Below are 23,958 nucleotides of genomic sequence, written 5' to 3'. Positions count from 1 at the left end.
TTCAGTTGGAATGAATAAATGGGATAGCTGGAGGTAGGTGCCTTATTCCTGTTGGAGACCCAGTGTGCCTTCGCACATGCAACCGGAAGCATCATTACAATAGAAAAGAAGACTTTTCAATAGGAGTCAAAGCTTATGTACTGACTGAGCAAGAGCAGCCACCATGCAGAGGTAACCTTCCACAGTTAGAAGAACATGGATGAGAGGTAAGCAATGTGTTGACATCTGTTTCAGCGCTGTGTAGAAGGGTGGCAGCACTGACTATGCTTTTTTAATATGCATTGAGAGATGGCGCTGCTGCTGTGCCACATAATTCCAGTTTTATGTGGGTGTCACACTAGTACCTGTCTAAAACTGAAAGTTTTTTAAAACTGGTGAAGAAAAAAAATACTCGAGGGAATCCAACTCCAAAGAGCAGACTCTACCACCCTTGGAAACATTCTCACTTTGTAGTCATGAGTACCTGCTGGATTCCAGGAGAGTCTTGTATATTCCAGAGCATGGGGTTTGCTCTTTCCCTTCTGTGTTTTGGAAGAATTATTTTATTGCACATAGTGACAAAGCTGCAAAACTCAATGGAGGTAGAGAATGAATTGCAGTTGTTGAGACTCTTTGAGGACCTTGTAAATCTCTGCTGCCATCCTGGACTAGATACCACAGAAGGGAAATGCCTGTGGTGGTTCTGATTCTCATATAGCTTTGTTTTCAGCTATGTATTCATAGTGCACCTGCCTTTGTGTTCACAGAGCTTTGAAAGTTGCCACTGAGGTGCACTTATAGCTGTGGTTTTGGCCTTGTTCTGCCAAATGTGACTCTGATTGATTGCACTGTATCTTTTCCCCTTACTCCTGCTATGTTCTTTCGTGGTTCAATACAGAGACTAGTTTGCTTTCCCTTCTGTTAGTGAGTTAGAGACAAAAAGCTGTGTTTTACCAGGTCAGAATGAAGCTAGAATACCTGTAACTGTCTGATGGTTGCCTTTTCTGATCAGAAGAGTACTAATATGGTCACAAGGGCTAGTCCTTCCACAGTGCACCCTTCTGAATGTTATGTTAAAAACCCTGACCCCATGCTTACTTTTAGGAAAAACTCCTTGTTACACCATGCCTGCCAATGGCCTCTGTGGTGTCATAACTAGTAAACAAGCTTGGAAAAGCTTACAGAGTAGCTCTAGTAGCATTGGCAAACAAGCAACTGTCACAGTGCTAAAGCAGCAACCGCTAAATGTAGGGTTTGAAGTGTGAGCTTCTAAGTAGTGTTCATGTCACTCTGCTGCTTACCTCAGCTGGGAGCGCCTTAAAGCAGCTCAGATCCCCGGGAGGAGTGACCTATAATTAGCCTAATTGGCCGCTGGATGTCAGTATCTTGCCACAGAAATGGAACTGCAAGAAGCTTGGCTTTTCAGGTTGCAGAGACGGTGGTTATTCAAGCCAATTCTTGTTCTAATAAAATACCAATTGCACCCCACCCCACCCCTGTGAAACAGGGCTTGAGACGATAACTATGTAGTATTTGAATGGCCCAGAAAACTTTTGAAATTTATCTTAGAGTCAGACTAAGATATGCTGCTGAGGAGATTAGAAATAATGAAAAAAATCACAGTTGGAGACATTACTGAGTTGATTTAGAGCTGTTTTGTACGTATACACTGAATTTGTTTGCTTTGACTGCTGCCTCCCGTTTTAAGCAAGTAAAACCTTCTCCTCCACAAAAAAAAAAAAAAAAGGAGGAAAGAAAGAAAAAAGAAAAAAGAGCAAGAGTACAGCAAGAGGGTGATGTAAGACCCTCCAGCCCCACAGCCTTCATGCGTTTTTAATCTGTCAGTGTGTATAAAGGCATTTTCTAAGGGTGCCTAGTAAATCTGGTGTTTTGCAGGACTTACAAAAGGGAATGTTTCCCTTTCTGGTGTCACATGGTTGCAGGTGCAGAGAGAGCCAAAGCTGTCACTACAGCGCTTCCAGAGAAGTGTGGGGCACAAGTTCTGGGGAACATCCTGCTATACATAAAATCTCAGGTGCTAAGGAGGATTAGAATAGGGTGTTTTGAACTGTTCTCCTAAATTTAGCAGCCTAATGCTGCTGAGTGCAATTTGGGATTTAGGGTTTTAAAAATTCACTTGTTACATGGAACGTTTCTTTTCACTGGAACCAAATAGAGCTCAGCTTGCAAAAAAAAAAAAAAAAGAGTTAGTCTTGTACATTTTTTTCCCCTTAGGACTAGCGACTGCAGAAGCTGGATACCAACCAAAGTGGAAACTAACCAAATTACCTTGTACTCTGTGCCCAGCTCTGCTCTGCTCAAAGTCAGCAGTAGACAAATTAGACCTGAAATTATCATTTGGGGGAAAAAAACTATGGCAGACAGTACTTTCCTTCCTATAAGCTCTCTGAAAAACATCATTCAGAAATAACTTTCACTGGCAGTTTTCTACATGAAATATATACTGCCTGTGCTAAAATTACACATTAACAAACAGTATATTCAGCATATTGAGACTGACTTGCAATTTTCAACATGATTAAACTAAAATGTGTTTATTGTTAGAATTGTAGTGGAAGGCTGAACAAATCAGCTAATTAAAGATATTGGTGGTTTGGGGGCTTTTTTGTTTGTGCTATTCTTTGCCTGCATATAATACCCACACAGCTCACAGCTGACAGAGAAGCCAGACTGGAAAAGCAGATTTTCCCCTTGAGCAGGAGTTATTCTAGCTCTTTCTGAGTCTGGCGTCATGTGATTTTCTTGGTCCTAAGGTCATGACACTAACCACAGTTTTCAGTTTAACCATTTTCCTTTGTGTCCTTTCAGTAGTTACCGAACAGCATGATTGTCCTAACTTTCCACTTTTTCTTTAACATATGTTACAAAATAAACAATACCAGTCATTCATTTGTAGAGAGCATCACGGGAATGCTATGCAGCCCTCTGTTAAGGATAACAGTGGCAGCCATGGCTCTCCGATCAGTGGGAAGCTGGAAGGCATCTTCTTTAGCTGCAACACTGAGTTTAACACTGGGAAGCCACCACAAGATTCACCTTATGGAAGATACAGGTTTGAGATTGCAGCTGAAAAACTCTTCAACCCAAATACTAACTTGTACTTTGGAGACTTCTACTGCATGTACACAGCCTACCACTATGTCATTCTCGTTATCGCCCCTGTTGGATCACCAGGAGACGAATTCTGTAAGCAGCGCCTTCCTCAACTAAATATAAAAGATAATAAATTTCTGACCTGCGATGAAGAAGACGGTGTCATGGTTTACCATCATGCCCAGGATGTTATTTTGGAAGTAATTTACACTGATCCTGTGGATCTCTCCCTTGGCACAGTTGCAGAAATTACTGGTCACCAACTAATGAGCTTGTCTACTGCAAATGCAAAGAAAGATCCCAGCTGCAAGACCTGCAATATCAGTGTTGGACGTTAAAACTTCCCTCATTACTTAGGAGCCTTCAAACCTCTGTTGCCCATTTCCATAGTCAGACGTTTTTGTCAGAAGCATGCACATGCCGCTGTCACCAAAAGCAAACGAGTCTTCAACATCTCCAATAGCGTCTTTAGTATTTCTTCTCTCCCTCTTTCCCTCCTGTTCCCCTGATGCTTTAAATGATTAGAAGTCCTGGATTTCTTTCTGGCAACCATTTATAACTAGATGCTGCAAAAATTGTTTTCTGTTTCTTGCCAAACATAACAAAATCCTATATAAACTGCTTTAGCAAAATAAAAATAACGGCTTATAAATGGTGTTTAAATATGCATTCATTTTAACTACTGAACAGATACTGGGATAACTCCAAACAGCATGAAAGGTTGTAATTGCAGCATGATTTAAATTTCAGAGCCTAGAAATGTCAGCACTTCCAACGTGTTGTTTGACAGTGTTATTTATGTTATTTATATTAGCTAACTGAAAACAGAAACTGTGTCTCAACATAATAAATATAATAGAAAAATATTTTATTTGTACTGTTGTATAAAATATTATACAATCATATAGAATATATAGATTACATTTTAATATCAATTGTATACATATGTCATGAAATCATTTTCCCTTATCAAAGATGTAGTTTGTAAACTTCAAATAGCTCTGTATCTGTTCCTGTTGCTCTAGATGACTTTAATTAAAACAGATTTACGGAGACCATTTCTGATTCATAGAAGTTAAGTTATCAATTATTAAGTCAGTACACTAAAACAACAAACCTCTGAGAAATAAAAAATTCCTTTTTTAGCGTTCATACTTTTTCCTCCAAACTACTTGAAAATGTGTACGTCCTCAAAATCATGCCAAGCCATTACATACAATATAAATACAATATGGTTGGTACATAATAGGCTTTATAAAATGAAAATATTCTTATCAAGATAGAAAACAGGTTGCTTATACTACGTGGTCAATACAAAAAGACAGTTAAAGCAAAACACTAAACATGGTTCAACTTATTCAAGTCCCCCCCTTTTTTTTTTATTCTTCCTTCCTTTATGTCTGGGCTAGGTATTTCCCAGAATCCCTGCTTTTCATTTCTAGTACAAAACCCACTGATAATCTTTCTGTTAATAGTCCACTTTTCACACAAATGGTCTATCACAAATAGTGAAAAAATCTCCTTAATATTACAAAGTGTGGTGCTCTGAAAGTTAAGAAAGATGCATAATTCCAATGGAAAAATATCTTTTTTATAATCTTATTTTTAGTAAACAAGAAGTCTAGCGTTCCTCATCAGATAACTGTGACACTCAATTATATACCATGTACTTTATCTATCCAAAATATCTTAGCATAATGCAATAATCTAGTCTTGTTTTAATATATATATGTGGCGATTTATAACACAAGAAATACTTCGACATTTTACAAAGTGCATGCGTCTAAACGAGCTTTGGTAGTTAGAAAAGCAGATGTTATAGCATCAGGCAAAATAAAGTGCAAAGTTTAATACAGAAATAAAAATTAGCATGTAGTTGATCTATTTACTGAATTTTAAGTACCGTGAGCCAGGTCCTGTGAACCATAGTGAAAAGGACAGCAGCCAGTACATTAGTTTTATCTTTTCCCAGTAAATTGTATCTATTTTGTTTTGCCAAACACTTTCTCTTATTTCTAAAAAAACAATAGTTCCATTTGGCAATCATGTTCCGTCCTTCTTTTTTTGCCTACGCAGCATCACTTTGCTCTACTCGCAGAATTTTAGACCAAATCCTGGCACTGGTTCTTTGTATGCACCTTTCTTTGAAGCTACTGGAATTGAATGGCAACTCTGTCTTGAAAGATAGAGTAAGTTCATGAGTTTTCCCTTCATTTGTTTTAAGCTCATGTTTCTTTTAATCTGGTGAATCAGCCCATTGAGAACCGACACTAATAGTTAATTACAGTGCATGTTAATTCTGGAAAGAAATGTGTGGTACATTATCATGTACTAAGATGTAGTAAAAGCCTGGAGAGTATTTCCTCACACTTTTTAAAACTAAGAGCGGGTCAAACTGGGGATCTACAATACTTCAGTGTCTTTTTAATTTCTAACATTCTCACAGTGCACTTCAAGGATTTTTCAAAAGGAAAAAATATATACTATAGTCCACTCACCCGTGCTTAATATTCTTGCATATTGCTGTCCTCTCTCTCATCCCAGCTAGTATAATTGGTAAAGTGCATCAAAAATCTCAGTGTGTCAAATAATTGTGCAGCAGACCAAGACCTGTAAAATTACTTCCTCCTTTTCATTACTTGTTTGTTTGCTTGTTTTTTGCTAGAGAACAATATCACGGCATTGCATTCACTTCAAATCGTTTTGGAAATATCATGCTTACTGATGAGAACCTCCAAGAGCCTGATTTTGGCTTTTGTGTGCTTGTATTCGGAGTATTCCTCGGCCATTGGCACCCGATCTTCTTTTTGAGGACTCCTATGAAAAGCAAATAAAAGTGCCATCACTTTTATGAGTAAGAGGAGAAACAGTCTTTAAAATTAATTCTGCAACAACTAATGAGGATTGGGTTGGATTATTTTCTTCCCTAACTGTAGGTGACTAAAGATAATTTGACAGGACCAAAAAGCTCTGCTAGACAGAAATGAAATAATAGTATTTAAAATACTGAATTTTCATATACCAGGTAATTTTCTTTCTTGCCAGCTATGCAAGCATAACTACTTCATTCTCAAATATGTAGAGAAATTATTACATAGTGCTTTGAAAGCTGTTACCAGAATAGTACATGCCCATATCCTCCGTGCTTGTCAGCAAACAAGTTTGCTAAATGAAGGGAGGAGGGTAAACAAAGAGTGAAAAGTAGCCAGTATTTATCTATGGGTGAAAAAAACAGTGGCTTCTGTTTTTAAATCTGGCCTTTTAAAAATGGCCCAACTGCCAAGTGTAATCCTTGCAGATTTACATCCTCAGACAGACTCTTTAGCACCCTCCGATCAGCTCAGGAAAGATCCTGTGCTGAGACGGGGTTTATACCCATGGCAGGCATGCCCTGGAAGATCCTCAGATCCAGACTGTCCTCAGGGATGCCCACATCCTGGAGGAACGAAGCAGGGCAATGGACATTTCCACAGAGACCAGATACCTCCATGGTATCTTCCAGTCCCTAGCTGCAGCTTCTTTGGCCTGCTCACCTAAGAGTACCCACCCTAGCAGAAACAAACGCGTCTGCATAAACGCGTCTGCATAAACGCGAGCTTAAAGGGGAGAAGGAGAGGGCTTTTTTTGAGCTGGTTATTTACCTTCCTGTCTGTTTATAGAATTGTTCCTCAAACTCTCTCAGAGCTTTGCGAAGCCTTTTCTTATCTGCCCTTGTTTCTCTGAGATGTTCAAGCAGAACGGGCCTGTAAAACAGAGACAAGAACATGAAACCCCCAGGTGCTTGGAAGTGTTGTGAAAGCTGTGGCTTTGGGTAATAAGCAGCCTGCTGCTATGGGCCCACGGCAGGCACTGATCTCAGTGCCCCAAGACATTCCACCTCATCCTTCCAACTATGGATATAACTGGCTGTACCATCACACGCCATAAACAGTTGTACTCCTTCCCTTTTACTAGTATTCTCACCCTTCTGATAAAGTGAAGGCAGAGACTATATGGACAACATGGGAGGAAAAGCTTTCAGGATCGAGTCTTGCTAGTGATCTTAATTCTGTGTGGAATTAATGGAGTTGAGAGGGCTCAGAATCTCGCAGGAAATGGTTCGCATCTCTATAACCGAATTAATAAAGTCAACATCCAAGCCCTATGCCTAAAAGCAGCTGTTACCAAATGTTACTGTGATGCAGTGGAAATGCTAGTGGTACCCAGAATCAACATTTTTGGAGGCTATGTTTTAGCTGGTATTTGGAGAATAAGGTTTTTAAGCAGAGAATGATTTCTGTTATGACATATGCAGCTGGTATTTTTTTTCATAATGACAAAATGCACAGAAATAGCTTCACAGCATTTGTGAGCAAACTATTGCATAGACAGTTGTTGAGTTACATAGAAAAGCAAGACATTGTTATTTACGCTCAATTTTGATAGAGCCTAGTCAACTTCATTTATGCATCTGAGAGCTCCCAAGCAAAACACAAGAAAAAGCTACCATCCCAGAAGCTATGAGAATACATCTGTTCCTGGAAGGCATATTCTTCAACAAGTTTCAGGGCTGCGTGATAACAGCCCGTGCATCTTGAGATTTGTTGTCTCATGCAACCTGAAATTCTTAACTACAAATCAGAAGGAGGGCTTTATTTTGGTTTTATAATGGAGGGCAGGAGGGCGGTGTTAAATTTTCTGGGCATCCAGACACTAATAACTATTCTTATGCAAGGAAGAAATTGATTTTACATGCATTCAGTGGCCTCCCATGTGACCATGTATTGCGTGATCCTGCACTCAGCTCACCTGTAGCTGTCTATGCCTCATGTCTCTGGCATTTTTACATCACTCAGTCAATCCCAGTACACACATGCACACACACACAGGAGCAGACTATCCTGCCTGGCCGAACTGTGCTTTGGTTTATGACTGCTTTGTAAGAATAGAAGTAGTTAGAGATCTAAAAATTTTGCAGCAATTATAGGTACGTCTGCATAGCTTTACTATGCCATTAAGCCATAGCTACCACTCTGTATATGTAGTTATTTCTCCTAGCTGCTTATGTTCCTTCACCTTTCTCTTCATGGACTTGGCACAAAGTTGTTTGAATAAATAGGTCAAACCACAGGTGTGCTGCCCAAACAACAACTATCTTCTGCCTCTTTTCTCCCGTAAGAAAACATTGAATCACTTCTTTGGTATAGAATATTCCCATGCAATAAGTATGTATCATGTTTCATTTACAAAGGCTACATGGAATATTTTAAAACATTCAGGGAAAAAAACCAAAACAGAACTTACATTGTTGCTTCATGTAAATTGGACATAGACAAGGCTGTTTGCCTGAAAACTTTCTTTTCATCCAGAGGTGAAACATATGGAGGCTCACTCTCCTCCTGAGAGTAACACAGGTGCTCATCGACAGGGAGGCAAGATAATGCACTGGATGATAACTCATGGCTGCTTTGAAAATGGTCTTCATCTGAGTCTTCCTCCTCCTGCTTGTAAAATGTAAAGCATTATTAAATTAGTTGTGTACATTACAATACTAACAATTAATAGGATGACAATGTAAAGAATTAGGATCTAACTTCCTGGATGTATTCACTGAAATAATAGAATACACATATTGAAAGCTTTAGCCAGGTCTACCTGAGATGGTTCATGAGAGGTCTCATGGGGGCCACTGAGTTACTGTGTATTGTCCACCATGATGAAACAGGACAGAAGTTGGCCCTGCTTCTGAGTATCTCCAGCCAGCAATTTATTTCTGTTTACTCAAAAGCCTTTATAAGTAGCAAAGCTTTGAAGACCATTCTGTATTTAGGTAAGCAGTGCAGTCTTGCTGGAACTTGTACTCCTCTTATACACCACCTGCTGTTTGTATTATGTCCAGAAATTCTGACTGTAACAAGAGTTGGAGGTAGAGATTCCACAGTTTTATAGCTACAGAGGGCTACGACCAAAATAGTGTCGTGTTGCTGTCTTCCTCACGTTCCTTCATCCTCAGAAGAAAAGTTGAAACTAAGGCTTAAACATAAAAACTCCACGGAGCAAAGCTCCTAAGCAGTAACACAAGGGAACTTCAGTTAAATTTTTAAATAAAATATCCGTGTGCATGCGTACAAAGATTTACACTGGGATTTTTTTCAAAGAAAGCTAAAGTTCCACTGCCATCTAACAAGACAATCATTCATAATTTTTAAAATCAACCCAGCCCTAATTACTACTAGATTAGTATTTTTGGTAGAGACATGGTAGTTAACTTCTAAATAGCTAGATTCCACTAACTCTACTCACAGCGAGACCAGTACTGTTAGATTACATTGATATATTATTAATTAAAGTACTACAAATGATATTTATGTGCTACATGATTGATAAAAGTATTGTCAACAAAATATAGTAGATATAGTGACAGTATAGTGCTTCCTGGAAAGCGATAGGTTTCATTCTGTGTTGCATATGTTAGTCATAATAAAAAAACTAATGCCAGCCTTTGATCTCTTACCCAGTCATTTGAAGTTATTGTCTCAGAAACTGCTGCCGTACATTAAACCTCTGGCATGCTTAGAAGTTGAATTTTACAGAGCATTTGCTCTATTTGAAATATTAACACCCTGTATTAACCAATAAGCAGATTCTTCAAATATAAGTAGTTCTATCGCTGCCAAATTGACATACAGGTTCAGATCAAACACAGCAGTTAGTATGTTTTCTTGACAATGGTTATGAATTCTTTCCAACTTACAATTGTTGTGATTAAAGATGGAGTTGCGAGAAGTTTCTTGATAATTCTGTATCTGTCATAAAGAGGTTTCATGAGACCCTTTTCTTGCTTGGTTACCTAAAGGGAAATAATAACAAAATATACTCCTTCAAAATAAAAAATAATAAATAAATAAATAAATTTATCATTTGCTTCTGTAAAGCTGAGAAAGGTATTAGAAGAGTATGACCTGATGTGTATTTTGCTTCCATAGATATTCCATGGGAACTGTAGTTTAATCCATACAGTTTCTAAAAAGGAGAATGGCAATCTGTTTTCTAATGGAAAATACCAGTGCGGATTCCTCACTTCCTTGAGCCACACCACCCAGGCCGAGGGTAAACTATGCTCTGCCTCTTTCTGAAGATGCTGATAGAGTTGTAAGAGTTAAGATCTGCTTCGACTGTCCATTGCATTGATATCTCACTTACTTAACTGTAATAATGGCAACAGGCTAGCTACAGTAACGTGACAGTCTGCCTGGGCCAGTATGCTCTGCGGCCCAGTGGGATGGAGAGCGCTGAGAATATAGCTTTACAGCCTCACTGAGTGACTTGGCTCCATGCAGAATTGCTCTGTGCATCCCTGGAACTGCCTTCCACAGTCGGGATTATCTGTCTGTTCATTTAGTTTGCTCTTGCTCTTTTATGAGCACTAGGAGCATTGATTTGGAGGAGAATATTATTTTAAATCAGGTATTAAGAGCCTGATCCAGCCACAAATATGTGTAAATACAAAAATAAACCTTATGGAAACTAGCTGTGCAGTAGACCAACTTACTGTATTAAGGAAAAAAAGAGCAAATCCCACAAGAAAAAACAAAAAACAAAACCAGAAAAACAACGTGTTCCTCAGCGATTAAGTGTCAAAATAGAGTCATTTGCAAACTAGTCCACCATCAGCCTCCCCTCCTCAACTTACATGCCTATCAGCACCCACTGGGTACAATTTCACTGTCTGGCACTGCAACTGCGCTACTGCATTGAAGCCCAGCTACACACGCTCAGATGAGGGAACACATGGCAGGTTTGAAGAGCCACAGGCTGGCTGACAGTATGGACAATAGTCCACAGTTGCTCAGAAACAGACAAATACCTGGTCATCAGAAGTAAGGGTGACAGTAGGCAAACGCAGGTTGATGACACCACATATGGCTGGCTGATGGAGTAGTTAGGGACTATTTCTAGAGACATGCTTCACTGCAGAATGTCAGGGCTTGCCTATCCCAGCTAGTCCACTTCTCTTCCCCAGTACTCACGTTCCATTTGATTACAGCACATAAAAACTCCAGGAATGCTAAACAAGCCAGAAGAGATCATTTTCTGTTTTAAACCTAGTCGGAGCCCTCTCTGACTTTGCTGAGGTAAGTCTGGATAAAGATGGTGCTCATCCATACTATACATCAGCAGGGCAAACATCGTCACCAGCACTCTCCACTGTGTTTCAAGGCTGCTGTATTCATAATATTCTGAATAAGCAGCAACTTGATAATTTTTTTCTGATGCGTTCTCTGTTACTCCCAAAGGAGGTTTCTACAATAACTGCAACATTGTCTAGGACTGAATTTTGCTATTCGCTTAAAAAGAACAACAACAACAAAAAAAACAACCCACAAACCGAAACACAGAACCACCACAGTTTTTGCATAATAGGCTAAATTTCTGATTATTTTCTTGGAATCCCAGTACACTCCATTCAAATTAACCTTTTGATAATGCTATGGTGGGATATGCGTTAAATGACAAAGCATGTTGTGGGTTGCTAGTTCAAACATCTAAAGGAGGGAATCTTGAGGCCTCAGCAATCAACATTCAAGTACTGTGAAAATGCATTTTGTGCACTGGGACACCTCTTTGCTAGCAGAGGCACCTGTTTTGTTGGCTAATGGTGCCTCTGCCTGGGCAGTCACCAGTTTGCCTTCTCCAAGTCATCACCTCCTGGCTTTTACAAACTGCGTGAGCTTCCCCAGCAGATCTTTCTTTCCTGGGCCCCTCCAGCTCTGAACTGGGCACAGGGCCTGCGCTTGCCACTGAGCTTGGGCCTTGCTGGCCTCACTCTCCAGCTGTTCTTGGTGCGCAGGACGCATGCAGACTCTTCACCCCTTTCCCTCCGGAAAATACATTGATAAAAAGATTAAAATTTGCTTCTCTAAGATACATGATTATTTAAGTATGCGGCTGTAACTGTGCGGAGCATCTCCAGACTGCTTGTTTATTTTCAACAACAACAACAACAAAAGTAAAAGTCCTGCCTAACTTCCATTTCCCTGCTTTAAATTCCTGACTGTCCCTGAGCTTTCTGTGACCTGAAGTCAGAGCTGTTTGGCAGAGCTAGGATTCCCTCATGGCTGCTTAGTATCGCTGATCACCTCTTTCCTTATGCAGTTAGTATCCTCTTTTTAGCTGGTTATAGAGCTGTTTCAACCTTGAGAAGAAACACCCTCTCTGAACCCCATGCTACAAAGCATGGCCTATTATTCTCTTTTCTGTCTTTGAATCTTCAAGTCTCTTTATCTCTATATAGCATTAATAACTCAATTACTTTTTTGTTCTCCTTCTTAGGAAATATAATTTGTTCATACCCTTCCTATGTATTATCTCCATCCCTCAGTTCTCATTCCAAGCCCAAAGAAGACGGACAAAAATTATTTTATCCAAGATGCAGAGAGATCAGATTCAGATCATAATAATTTTAAGAGCTGGCATATTTTTGGACATGTGCTGGTGCCACTCCCCTTTCCTTCCACCACAACAATTACTAGCCAGAAACAGAGACAGTCATAAGAGTAAGGACAGAGACATCAATCAAGAATTCCTCAGTTGTGTATAGACAAAATTTCACATCATCATCTCACCAATGGTGGCTTTTTTTTTGTTTTGGACCTACATTCAGCAATGATGTCCCTTGAAAGGATTTTAATTAACAGTTTTAAGTGCTGCTGTGAAATAAAGGAAAACACAGATGACAGATCATGTCATTTTTGTATCTCATGTCTCAGATGGTGCCCTATAAACCTTTCTCAGCTGCTAAGCATTCTAACCTTTCATATGTCGTAGCACAGCTACAGTATGCATGAGCCACGTCTGCTGTGGATATATAATCCTCTACCTTTATCATCAAACCTGCAACTGCCAATCATGATGAGAGATGCAGGGCCACTAGAAACTTGCTTTTGTATTTTATTTTAAAAAATATAAACCAAATTCATCAGTATCAGGCAGTAACATTTATACCTGAAGATTAGTTTGAAATAACTAAAATTATGTTAATCACGTAAAATTCATCTAAATATATTTAATATATGAGTCCAAAAATATTTGTTAGAGAAGTTAGATAATTTTTAATTTACCTATCTTTCCATGGTATACTTACAGGTCGTCCATGAATACTCTCAAAATATAGTAGACATTTCTGAAGATTGATTTTTTCCAAAGCCATTTGCTTTTTTGTCATATCCTATTTAAAAAAGTTATTTATGAGTCAGCATTTCATGACAAGGGTACAGGTAGGTATCTGTTTAATAATCTGTTCTCCCCAGATAAACATTAATAATGAATTCTGTTTCTGTCCACACTGAGGTCAATGGGGACTTGGCATTGACTTAGCAAGAACAGAGTCCAAATTTACATGACTGAAGTTTTAAATGAATCAAAGTACATCACCCTCTCAAAGCCTAATGCAAAGCCCATGAGAGCTAGGAGGTAATTCTACCGATTTGAGTAGGTGTTAGGTTAGGCCTTTTATAAGTGGAAAATACACTGTATTTACTTTGTCTGGCCAAAGTGGAGTCTTTGTGGCCTGAACTTGTGCTCGCTCTTCTGGAGAAAGATGCATGAATGAAAATGTACTGAAAGGCTGGAATCTTATTTTTCTTAATGTCGTTATATAAAGATCTAATACTTGATTGCCTTGATTTCTTTCAAAATTACTATTCTACAAAAGCAATTTAACAAGCTTGAAGTCAGGAAGTGGTATTATGCTAGTGACAGAACACTGCATCCTTATCTGGAAAGTTTCCAAGGGTACAAACTATGGTCTTAGTCAGTAAGAAAAGTATCTTCGCGTGTTGCTCGATCAGAGCCTGCATCGGAAAAAATTTTCTGGGAATACCGGTTGACAGAAAGTCTAAAGAAGCAGGGGTTTTTGCTTGAATATCACAACCAAATTGCATAGACATGGGGTATATCTCATGGGCTGGGTTTTGGAAAGGCGGGCTCACAGAAACAACTGCAGCATCCAAGTAGGTGGTGTTGGCACTGGGGTCCCACAGATACCAGTGCAGTACTTTCCTAGAACATTTTCCAATGTTTAAGTAACGTTTATGAATAGTCATTGCAACTGAAAAACTAAAGAAATATTTTTCTCATCCATTCTAGGGAGAAATCAGTTAATGAAATCTGTATGTTATTAACTTCTATTTGCCAGATCACTTCATAAATCATAGATAGCATTCCCCATTATATATTAAATATTACATAGTTGTAACAAATGAGAACCACCATTCTAGACAAAATACTCAGAAACTTGCAAAAATGCAGAGAGGACATTCCTCAACTTTTTAATTATTGATCAAGAAAAATAGATTTGCCTTGGCTGGCAAGGGATGAAGAACAGAAAGCTTCACCTGTGCAAACAAAACACATTTACAGAGTGGAATGATAGATTCACAATGAAATCCCTAAATATCCAATGATTGTGATACCATGGTTAACACCCCATAAATGCTAAGCATACTAGAAAAAGGTGCTATCTCTAAAATGAAATGGAAGAATAATCTGATCATCCAACAGGAAATTACGGCTGGACAGTATGTATCTGTAGGGCCGCTATGGGGAAGCTGCAGGAAGTGCAGCCCTTTACTAACAACAGAAACGGAGGTGGGCTTTCTTCCTCAGTCACAGTTCTTGCTCTGCTGGGCTGAACACCTAACACCAGCAGTTTATTTCTGATCAAAAATCACAATATGAATCACTGGTACCAGAAAGATGAATGTTGATTTTTCAGCAATGCGGTTTGTCAGCGTTGGTGATATACCAATATAAGTATAGGTGTCTGCTGCAGGGAGCACACTATTTAACTGGTTCTTCTCTCCTCCTCTCCCTTTCCCCCTTTTTCCAAGAAGATCTACTCCTGACACTTGCATATTTTCATCTGGGCCAGAACAGCAAGGAACACATGAAGCTAATGTAATTTTCCACAGTCTCTGCCAGATCACGACAGATCTGTATGAATTAGGGCCAAGTGTTCGGCGGTTTGGAGAAGAGCTCATCCACCACAATGAAGTAACGTGAAGAATGATGGAGTTGGGGGGTGAGGGGGTGCCTTTCTGCAGGAAGTCAATGAGTAGGGTTTTTTATTGACAACTTGGAGAAGTATTTTTAATAATTAGCCTCTACTTTTTGAAAATATATCAAGCCCTGAAGAAGTAATGCTCTTCTAATATCAAAGGAGTACCTTGCTATTAACTTCAGCAGGAGCAAAACCTTTTTTGTTTGCTGCCCAAATGCAAAAACAGTGCAGAACCACTAATCACATTTTTGCCTTAAAGGTCTGCATGAATTAATCACTCCAAAATTATCTGTCATTCACATTAGGAGAAGAACTGCTAACTAGAATGTAGGAGTATTATAAAGTAGCTAATTGGTTTACTTATTGCTAGTTCTGCAATTAATACGAGGTTAATTCTTTCAAAAACTATTAAGACTGGAGCAGCTGAATGGTTAGGAGGAAACAGGGAGTGATCATTAATATTGATTTTACACAGGAGAAACAATCTCAAGAGGGTTTAGCATTTGGGCCTGTTTCATTAGCTCATTTTATTAGCAATCTCAAGACGGGTTTGTATTCAGCTAAGTTTGAAACGGCTGATAATTTCAAAATCAGAGAAGGCAGGTGGAATCACAAACTACAGAATTATCCGAGACATCTTAGGACTGTAGGGTGCATACAGCAGCATGAAATTCAATGCTAATTAAATAAAAACACTGCTCCATAGCCAAGGAAAAGAGGAACTGAAGCGGGTCAATAATAAGAGGACAGATACATAAAGGTAACCAGTCTGAGAAAAGCCCTGGGGGACAGACTGCAAATCTTCAAACTAAATATAAGGCAAAAGTTGGTTGTTGCATATAAAGAAAGAAAAGGGAGACTACATGTAAAGCTAAGGTAGTAGTTTGGTTGTCATAACTTGGGACAAAGGCACATAAAACATTGTACACAGTTGTCTTCCTCACTAGTAAGTTCCCTGCATGCTTGTGCCTTCTAAGCTCGCTGTTGTTTTTCCAGAGAGCAAACACAAACTCTGAGGACAGACAACGCGAGAGGGGGGACCGGGCCTGGCGGCGGCCTTTCGGAGGCAGCCCTTTGCTTCCATGCAGGCCCCGAGTCCGCGTCCCCAGGGCCTGCCAAGTCGGACACCTGGGGATGGCTGGTGGCTCATTACAAACGCCTACATTCATGGTCTTAATCTTTTTTTTTTCTGAAACCTTGTACCTAACAGTGAGGTGAGCTGTTAAATAAATCACCAGGTCCCAGCACAAGGAGCTAGTGACACAAATAGTAACAGGTGGCCATCCCTTTTTGGGTTACTGAATCATTCACAGGCCAATCCCAATTTTCTCTAAGTCTTCTCATTCAGTAACTTTACTCACAGGCTTTTTTGTGGGAGGGGTGTTTTATTCTGCTAGGTCGTATCCAGGTCTTGCGGTTTGTCCTCTTTAGACATACTGGGTGGTTCAGGGTTTTACTCTGCACCTCTCTTAAGGACACTCCTTTTCTCATTTGTATTTCAGCAGGGCCTTAGAGGCTTTCCACAGCTGAACTTCAAGGGAGAACTCGGCAGGCTTTTATGGAAACACTATCCTTGCCCAAAATAATTAAATCTTGAAAAAAGAAACATTTAGCCGCTCTTAGTTTACTGTTAGTCTAGCTCAGATTCTGGTACAGGATCTAAATGTTATATACAAAATCAAATGTTGCACATAAAAAAGATCTACTGTAACACCAAAGTTGCATGTCGCTGAAATGAAGCCTCTGATCTTTGCTGTAACCAGCAGACATCCTTGATTCATTTCACATCATCAGTGCTATAAACCTCATTCTCCCCCAAAAGTCCAGGATGACTCATAATCAAAACCCAATAATTTTTAATGTTATACTTAAGGATCTACTAAAATAGATAATTTTAAAATAGAGCAATTTGACTTCATATTATTCCTTTTCAAGCCTCTGTTCCATGGCAGTTTCGTATAACTATTATCAAACACCTTTGCTAACAAATGGATAGTTCTTTCAACACAAGTCGTCTCTACAAGAATACAAGAAGAAAACAAATAAGATCTTTAAAAACCTATTTGAAAATATTAGCTTGTGCAAACATTTAATTTGCATTACACAGTTCTCTATGAGAGTACTTCAAGCCAGCAATGCCATTGCACAGATTTAGGAGGTTCTCTCTTGGAAAATCAGGAGAAGTCCAATGAATCAAAAAATGAGTGGGACAGAGACCCACACCCAACTTACTCTCTTATAAGAGAGTTTTTCTGGACAGGATTTCCTCACTGACATCTGTTTTGGTGTAATCTGATCTCACTCCTTGCATAATAAACAAGTATTTAACAACTGAAAATATTATCATACAGTCTGCACTGTTGGGATTTTAGGACTGCATGTAGAACAGCACGGTTTTGTTGTCATCTTTTGTTTTCTTACAAATGAGTTCTAGTTATGAAACACTTTTTCCATTTCAGGTTTTTAAAAAATTAGTTTATAAAAAGGAACAATTAAAAAGTCAGTAATGTATGCAGAGCTCAAGATCTCAGAAGTGCGGCATCGTTATGCATAGTTCTAGTTTTTACACAGTAACTAGTTGTTTAAAAACCAAGAATAGAAACAAAACAAAACAAAAAAATTAAAAATTATCTCTGCCGGATACTTTCTGCTACTCCAATCCACCCAGAATCATTTTTTAGTTCTTGCATAGTTTAGCATTTAGTTCTTCTTCACTCTCCTCGTCCCCCTCCCCTTTTTCGTTCATCAGCCAGAGTCTAAATGTTACTGTCAACATTTAGATTTTAGGTACCTTTGAGGACAGAATTTATTGTCTTGCTTGGCTGTATAGCATCAGGAATAGCAATATCATTTGACAGCAAAAATAGCCCAAAAAAACTATTTTTATGGACAACGTGTTGCAGAACAACAGCTGCAGACAGACCCTATAATGTGCCAGTAGTGTGAAGGTACAGCAGAATTTTAAAACATGTACTAGTTTAAAAACAAAAATAAATTGCCCAGCCAAGCAAGCATGTTTCATGGAATATTGCTCCTAAATTTAGAAGAGTAATTGAGAACGTGGAAGAGCAGAGGCAGTATCAGCACAAGTAAACGTACGAGATCAGAAGGGCAACGCAGTCTGGATGGTTGTGCTATCCATGTGAGCTTAGCACAGTGCTATCGACTGGGCAGAGGCTTTCAGCATTTCTCAAGTGAAAGGGGACCTTTATTGTCAAAATAACTTCATGAACGTTTTTAGTCACACGGTTTCTGTGGACTCAAGACAGGATTGCTTTTGCTGTCACCATCTTCAATACACTGGAAGATATGCTTCCTGCACACACAGCCTCAAGTAGGCAGGTTTCGGCAGTGCCTGGCAAACAGTTTTATACCTGCATCTCTGAGCAAAAAGCGCTTAGCGCTATTTGAAAAAACCTTCTGCACCTCTTTTTTCTGTGCAACCCTTCACAGAAAAGTCACTTCAGAAAACTGCAGTAGAGCTCCCATCTTCTTAGAGAGAAAATGCACTGCAGTGCCAGAAGACGCAAGGTGCGTGCCCACCAGCATATCCTGAGACAGCTACACACTAATTAATATCTGCCTCACATGATAAAGTTCTGAAAGAAACAGCCATACTTGTTAAATACCTTAATAGTCTCAGGAAGGTTAAAGTGTTGTCTTTTCTCCTTTAATCGTCTCAGTACGCTATCCATGGTTTCTTCTACTGAGGGAGCTGGTTCCACGCTTGTGGCCTCCTGTGTCCCAGCCTCTTTAGAGGTCCCAGTGCTTTCGCAATGATCATTTCTTTGGGGTGCTCTAGAGGTACAGTTTTGCTCTTCTGACATTCTGAGTTTCAGCTCTGAAAGGCAAATTACTTGGCAAGTAAATAGATCAGAAATAATTGCAAAGAAGCTTCCTCTGACATTACAAGAAAAAAAACCATCCCTACTTCTGCATACAATTATTATCATACCACAGTTTTATAGGAAAGTAACTCTGCTTCACTTCAACATGTAACATCTCTATCCTGGTTAAAGAGAAATCCAATGGTTAAGGGATGAGATGTGTCCAGGCCAATTAAACTTATCGCACATACGTACTTCCCTTTTTCCTTCAAGCCCATCTTTGGCATAAAAGGTGTTACCATGGGTGAGGACTGAAGAGGCGCTGGGTTTAAAGAGTGAGGGCTGGGTAGGAATCAGTGCAGAATTTCAGTGGGAGTGAGCTTAGGAAAGGGGCTTAAAAGGACAAACAGCATTGGAGAGTATTTGTGGGAAGTTTGGTGTGGGTGGGATACGGAAGCAGAGCTCTCTCTCTCCCCCCCTTCTTCTCACTAAACCCATGCACTCTCAAGTGATCTGATGTCTGGATAAGTAAGAACACGTCCAAGCCTGCTGTGGGGGTTGTTGTCTAAGGATGCAGTCCTTCACAGATGCCTTCCTGGACAGGAGGCGGTGTCTCTGCAGCCACCTGCCCTACTCTCGCCCCAGCTGTGCTTGCCTGCCCTCCTGTGCTGCTGCGCAAGCGAGGAGAGCGAAGGCCCTCCCCTAAGAAGGGCTGGGGAGCCTAAAGCTGTGCTACAGAGTCCACCATGCCAGCTGCCAGGCTGCTGGAGCCATGTACTCCAGGTCTCCATAACCAACCCCCCTCTTCTCTATTGCAATTTAAACCATAACCCTCCCTTCCAGAAGCTGCATTGCCATCCCAGCCAGGGTACTGAGCTGGTCCTCACAAGGAGAATCAGCTACTTGGCTTAAATTACTTCCCTTGGCAGAAGAGCACCTGAGCAACCCAGCAGAAGACATATAGGTTACAGTGTGTCCTAGCTACGCAGTCAGCAACCTGCCTGGATGCAATGAAGTTTGTAAGTATATTAGCTTGACACTAAGCCAAAGACCCTGGAGCTCTAGGGACCTGCACAGAGCAACAAGGAAATTGAATTAAGGTCTGAATTAGCTCCCATAAAACCAGGCTTTGTTCCTAGAGTATGCCTGGCTGGTGAAGGACCTTGGGCAAGGCAGGAGATTGATGGCTCCAAATGTGTTAAATTTATTGAAAACCATGCAGAAACAGTAACATAATTTTTAGCTGTAACAGTCAGGATACAGGCCAGGTTTGTAGGGAAAAACAGTAATTTTTATTAAACTCACAGAGCTAGGAAGGATGGACAAGCTTTACGAACTTGAAGAAGGACCTACAAGCACTTGAGTGCTTTTCCATCTCAATTGCACCTGTCTCATGAACCTCATGACTCCTGCTTCACTTAAAAGCAGTGCCATTATTCAGGATAATAAAGTCAAGGGTGTTCACACAATCAAGGCATTTTGGGTGTGAAGGTGAGGCTGATCTATGAAAGCTAGACCCCCTGGCTAGCTGAAGCAATGGTTGAGTCAGAGAGATAATTTTCAGAAAGTTAACTGTGTAGTTTGGCCATTTCCTCTCATTTGCCCTTCCTGGATTTATAACACAAAGTTCAAGGGGAAAAAAAAAAATCTCGTAATTACACAGGCAAGTATTTAAGGGATAACTTTCCAGAAGAAATTTACTGAAAGATGACTTTCTAATTCGTTATTTACCACAATCACACCCTCTATATCTTTATTCTTAACTATATCCAAAACGAGAGATGAAACATAATACTACACTTTAATTAGTGAGAATCTATTTATAATGGGGGAAAAAAAGGTTTAGATAAATTATGAATAACCTTAAAAAAAAAAATCAATCAGTCCTGGCTACATTCTCCCTGAGGGCAAGCATGTGATACACCCACAGATGTTAATGGAGTGGTATGCAGACAGTCAAGGGCAAAACTTGACCCTCAAGACAAAATCTAATATCTGGGAAAGATCCATTTTTATGATCAAAAAAATAAAAGCTTTAGAGTTGTGTAACCTCAGTCCTAAAGAAACATTTTGCACCTACATTTGTACTATCACAAGGACACTTTTAACTTTGTAGTTCTGTATTTCGGACACTCATAAAAATATTCAGATTAACATTGCCTTTTGCATGAATGTTTATAGTTATGAAGGAGAGGTGATGTCTTTTTCCCCTTCCCCTTTTTAGACTTGTTATGAGGGTTGAACTGGCTTACTTTAATCCCTGCTTTCAGGAATCAAGGCAAGTCATATCACCTAATCCCTTTGTTGTCATTGGGAGACTTATTGCCACGCACTAGTGAAAAATAAGCAGAGCACTGAGGTTAGAAAGCTAACTCTAAAAAATTCCAGGTACACTCATACTTCCAAAAGCTTCAGCAATAACGTGAAATGACATGCTATTATATACCTTTGAGCTGCTTACGACCTTTGGCCAAATCATTCATCCATTTCAGAACTTCAGGATTTGAAGTCTTGTCACCATGTGAAGGCTGAATGTAAAGAAAAAAGGAAGTATAAAAAAGAAACAACTGATGGTTATACAGTCAAACAGATAAAAACTTATCCACACACAGTGTGCTAAAAAACGTCCGTAGTTCCAACTGCACTATATCATAGTGTCATGCAGAGCATTTGGCTTGATCGTGGTACTAGTTTATCATGCCTTATCTCTTCCCATTGCGGCACAGTACTACATGGATCTGAGTATTTTAACTGTGATCTTAAAAAAACATTTAAGTGCTTGACTAATTGGATAAGTAATCTCAGTGACTTCAAAAGGACTGATCAAATACCCAATGTTAGTCAAGTCCTAAGTGATTTCCAGGATGGGAACCGAAGCACTCTGTCCCTTGCAGGGATAAGCCCTTACTGCTTAAAGACAGGGATTCTCTTGGGAAACGGCAATTTAAACATTTCAACTGAACTGCTTAACTAATCCAATGAAAACATCCTGTGCAACAGAGTGATTTCAAAAGCAACAAACAACAAAAGCTTTGTATATCAGTTCTTTCTTTGCATTTAGAAATTGCCTCCAAATTAATATCAATTTACACTGAATCTTCAAAGCTCAGATATTTAAAATGGCAAAACAGTTTTTGCAAAATTAAACCTCTGAAATAAATTCTTTTCTGGTCACAGTGTGATGACTATTTATGAAATTTTACTCCTAAGAGTATATGATGACCATAGGGCAGTACAATTCACAAAGGTACATTTAAGTTTGCAGTCATTGATGAGATTACAAGGTAATATACAGTTTGCTGAATTTTCATTTTAATGTACTCACAAAATATCACAAACTTCCCTGTTTCATATTGTACACATCCTTAGCATCACGGATGTTTTGATATGTTTATACTGCACAATTCACATTACACAAACTAGCTCGATATGAGCGATGATCTTGCATACAGTGCGCAGAGCACACCACTGACCTCAAACAACCCCCCCCCTAGCAACACACCACAACTTTTATTTCTCTAATTTCTGCCATCAGCTTCTATTGAGCCCTGTGCTTTGGAGGTTTACAGGAGTCTGCCTGAATGAAGGAATCTGCACAGCAGAGCAACAGTTTCCAAGCAAATGACTTCTACAAAGTAAATAAGTAGCTTTTCATCTTTTTAATTGTTTCAGTTCACAAGCCTGTCAGCTATATTTCACTGATTCACACTTCTCACACATCTAGAAGATGGATATTTTGCAACAAAGGTAATCCAAAGAAAATGCAAATTAGTGTCTCAGAACTACTGCATACACTGAAAGATGACAAAAAGGTATTTCCTCATTAATTATTTTCCTATTTCATTTTACCAAAAATACCCTTTTTCCTATTGTTTTGCATAAGTTTAAATACACTGGGATTCTTGCTTGCCTCTTGTAGTATTTCCCTTTATCTTTTCAATTATTATCTTACCAGGTATTTTTTTTCTTGCTCAAACTTTTCTTCATACTTCCTAATTTTTCTCTTGAGACTCTGAAGATGCTTGGTAAGTTGTGCTACTGATTGTGGTTCTTTGCACTCTTCACAGTTACATCTAGAAGAACTTCTTGGCCTACAAAAGCCAAAAGCATAGTAGCTGGATCAAAGAACTGGCTGTAATGTTGCCTTGTTTCAGGCACACTTAACGTTTTCTTAGCACTTCAGAATTTGCAGCTAGGTTCTTCACAGGATAGAGATAGTTTAGTTTTACAAAGTAAGCACAAAATAATTGCTTTTGCTTGAAGGTACCCCGAGGGTATGTTAATGAGTTCACCATCTGTCTTTCATTCTCTCTTTTTTTTTTTTTTTTTTTAAATTAATAGTGGGATTTCTGAATATTTTTCAAAAGTTTAATCTGGTAGGTCACAACCTGATCCAGTATTTACATTTAACACCCACATCTTACTTCACAAATCTTCCAACTGTAATGGGAGACTGTAACGACATGATTTGTAAAAGTAAGCTCAGGGAGTATTTATTACCGGGAATAAACATTATCATTTTGAAGACAGTTTAGTTTCTGATTTTTTACAATTGCAAATCAATAGATCTGATTATTATATGCAGCTGACAGATACATATATAAGCTTTTAAGAAAGTTTGGTTTCTGTCTGAAACTCACAGTTTGGTTTCTGGAGATCACATATATGGAGTCTTCGTATGTTCTATGACACTGTCATACCTAGTGAATGACTCAAGCTATAGTTCTATTACAGCTGAAATTTTTAGTATTATACTTCGATAGCCCTCTCTATCTTATGTTCACTCATCAGACTAATTACTAACTAACATTTAAAACTGTCCTTGCTAACTATAATTAACAAAGACTCCAAACACTATTGTATTGTGTTATTACTGAAAAAATGCTAGATCCTATTTCTGGTATTGCAAATTAACCATGTCAAAATATGCTACAAAATGAAAATTTCTTGTTTATGACATAACAGTAACTGAAAAAACATGAAGAGTCAAAGACCATG

At 39.1% G+C, this 23,958-nt stretch overlaps 2 protein-coding genes across 7 annotated transcripts in view; one reads left to right on the top strand and one right to left on the bottom strand.

Moving 5' to 3' along the window:
• PHYHIPL (phytanoyl-CoA 2-hydroxylase interacting protein like) overlaps nucleotides 1–4,165 on the top strand; it is a 40,682-nt gene extending 36,517 nt beyond the window's left edge. Inside the window, exon 5 of the mRNA XM_072871182.1 lies at nucleotides 2,897–4,165. Within this exon, the coding sequence (XP_072727283.1) occupies nucleotides 2,897–3,431 (535 nt within the window). The 3' untranslated portion in view covers nucleotides 3,432–4,165. The remainder of the gene's footprint in view (nucleotides 1–2,896) is intronic.
• Nucleotides 1–23,958, bottom strand: part of FAM13C (family with sequence similarity 13 member C) — a 63,331-nt gene that overhangs the window by 2,500 nt on the left and 36,873 nt on the right. For 2 of the 6 annotated variants that reach the window (XM_072871178.1, XM_072871181.1), the window contains 8 exons: nucleotides 22,913–23,051; nucleotides 21,407–21,488; nucleotides 18,763–18,974; nucleotides 13,217–13,300; nucleotides 9,827–9,922; nucleotides 8,377–8,573; nucleotides 6,735–6,836; nucleotides 5,816–5,910 (listed from right to left, as the gene is read on the bottom strand). In XM_072871178.1, coding sequence (XP_072727279.1) covers nucleotides 5,816–5,910; nucleotides 6,735–6,836; nucleotides 8,377–8,573; nucleotides 9,827–9,922; nucleotides 13,217–13,300; nucleotides 18,763–18,974; nucleotides 21,407–21,488; nucleotides 22,913–23,051 — 1,007 coding nt within the window. Of the gene's footprint in view, nucleotides 1–3,977; nucleotides 5,270–5,591; nucleotides 5,911–6,734; nucleotides 6,837–8,376; nucleotides 8,577–9,826; nucleotides 9,923–13,216; nucleotides 13,301–18,762; nucleotides 18,975–21,406; nucleotides 21,489–22,912; nucleotides 23,052–23,958 lie in introns of those variants that run through there. The other 4 variants (XM_072871177.1, XM_072871179.1, XR_012043931.1 and 1 more) reach the window with 3 other exon arrangements.

Source organism: Ciconia boyciana, chromosome 8 (genome assembly GCF_034638445.1).
Source record: "Ciconia boyciana chromosome 8, ASM3463844v1, whole genome shotgun sequence".
NCBI lineage: Eukaryota > Metazoa > Chordata > Aves > Ciconiiformes > Ciconiidae > Ciconia > Ciconia boyciana.
Note: the sequence above shows the minus strand (reverse complement) of the source record. Positions and strands in the feature narration are given on the sequence as shown.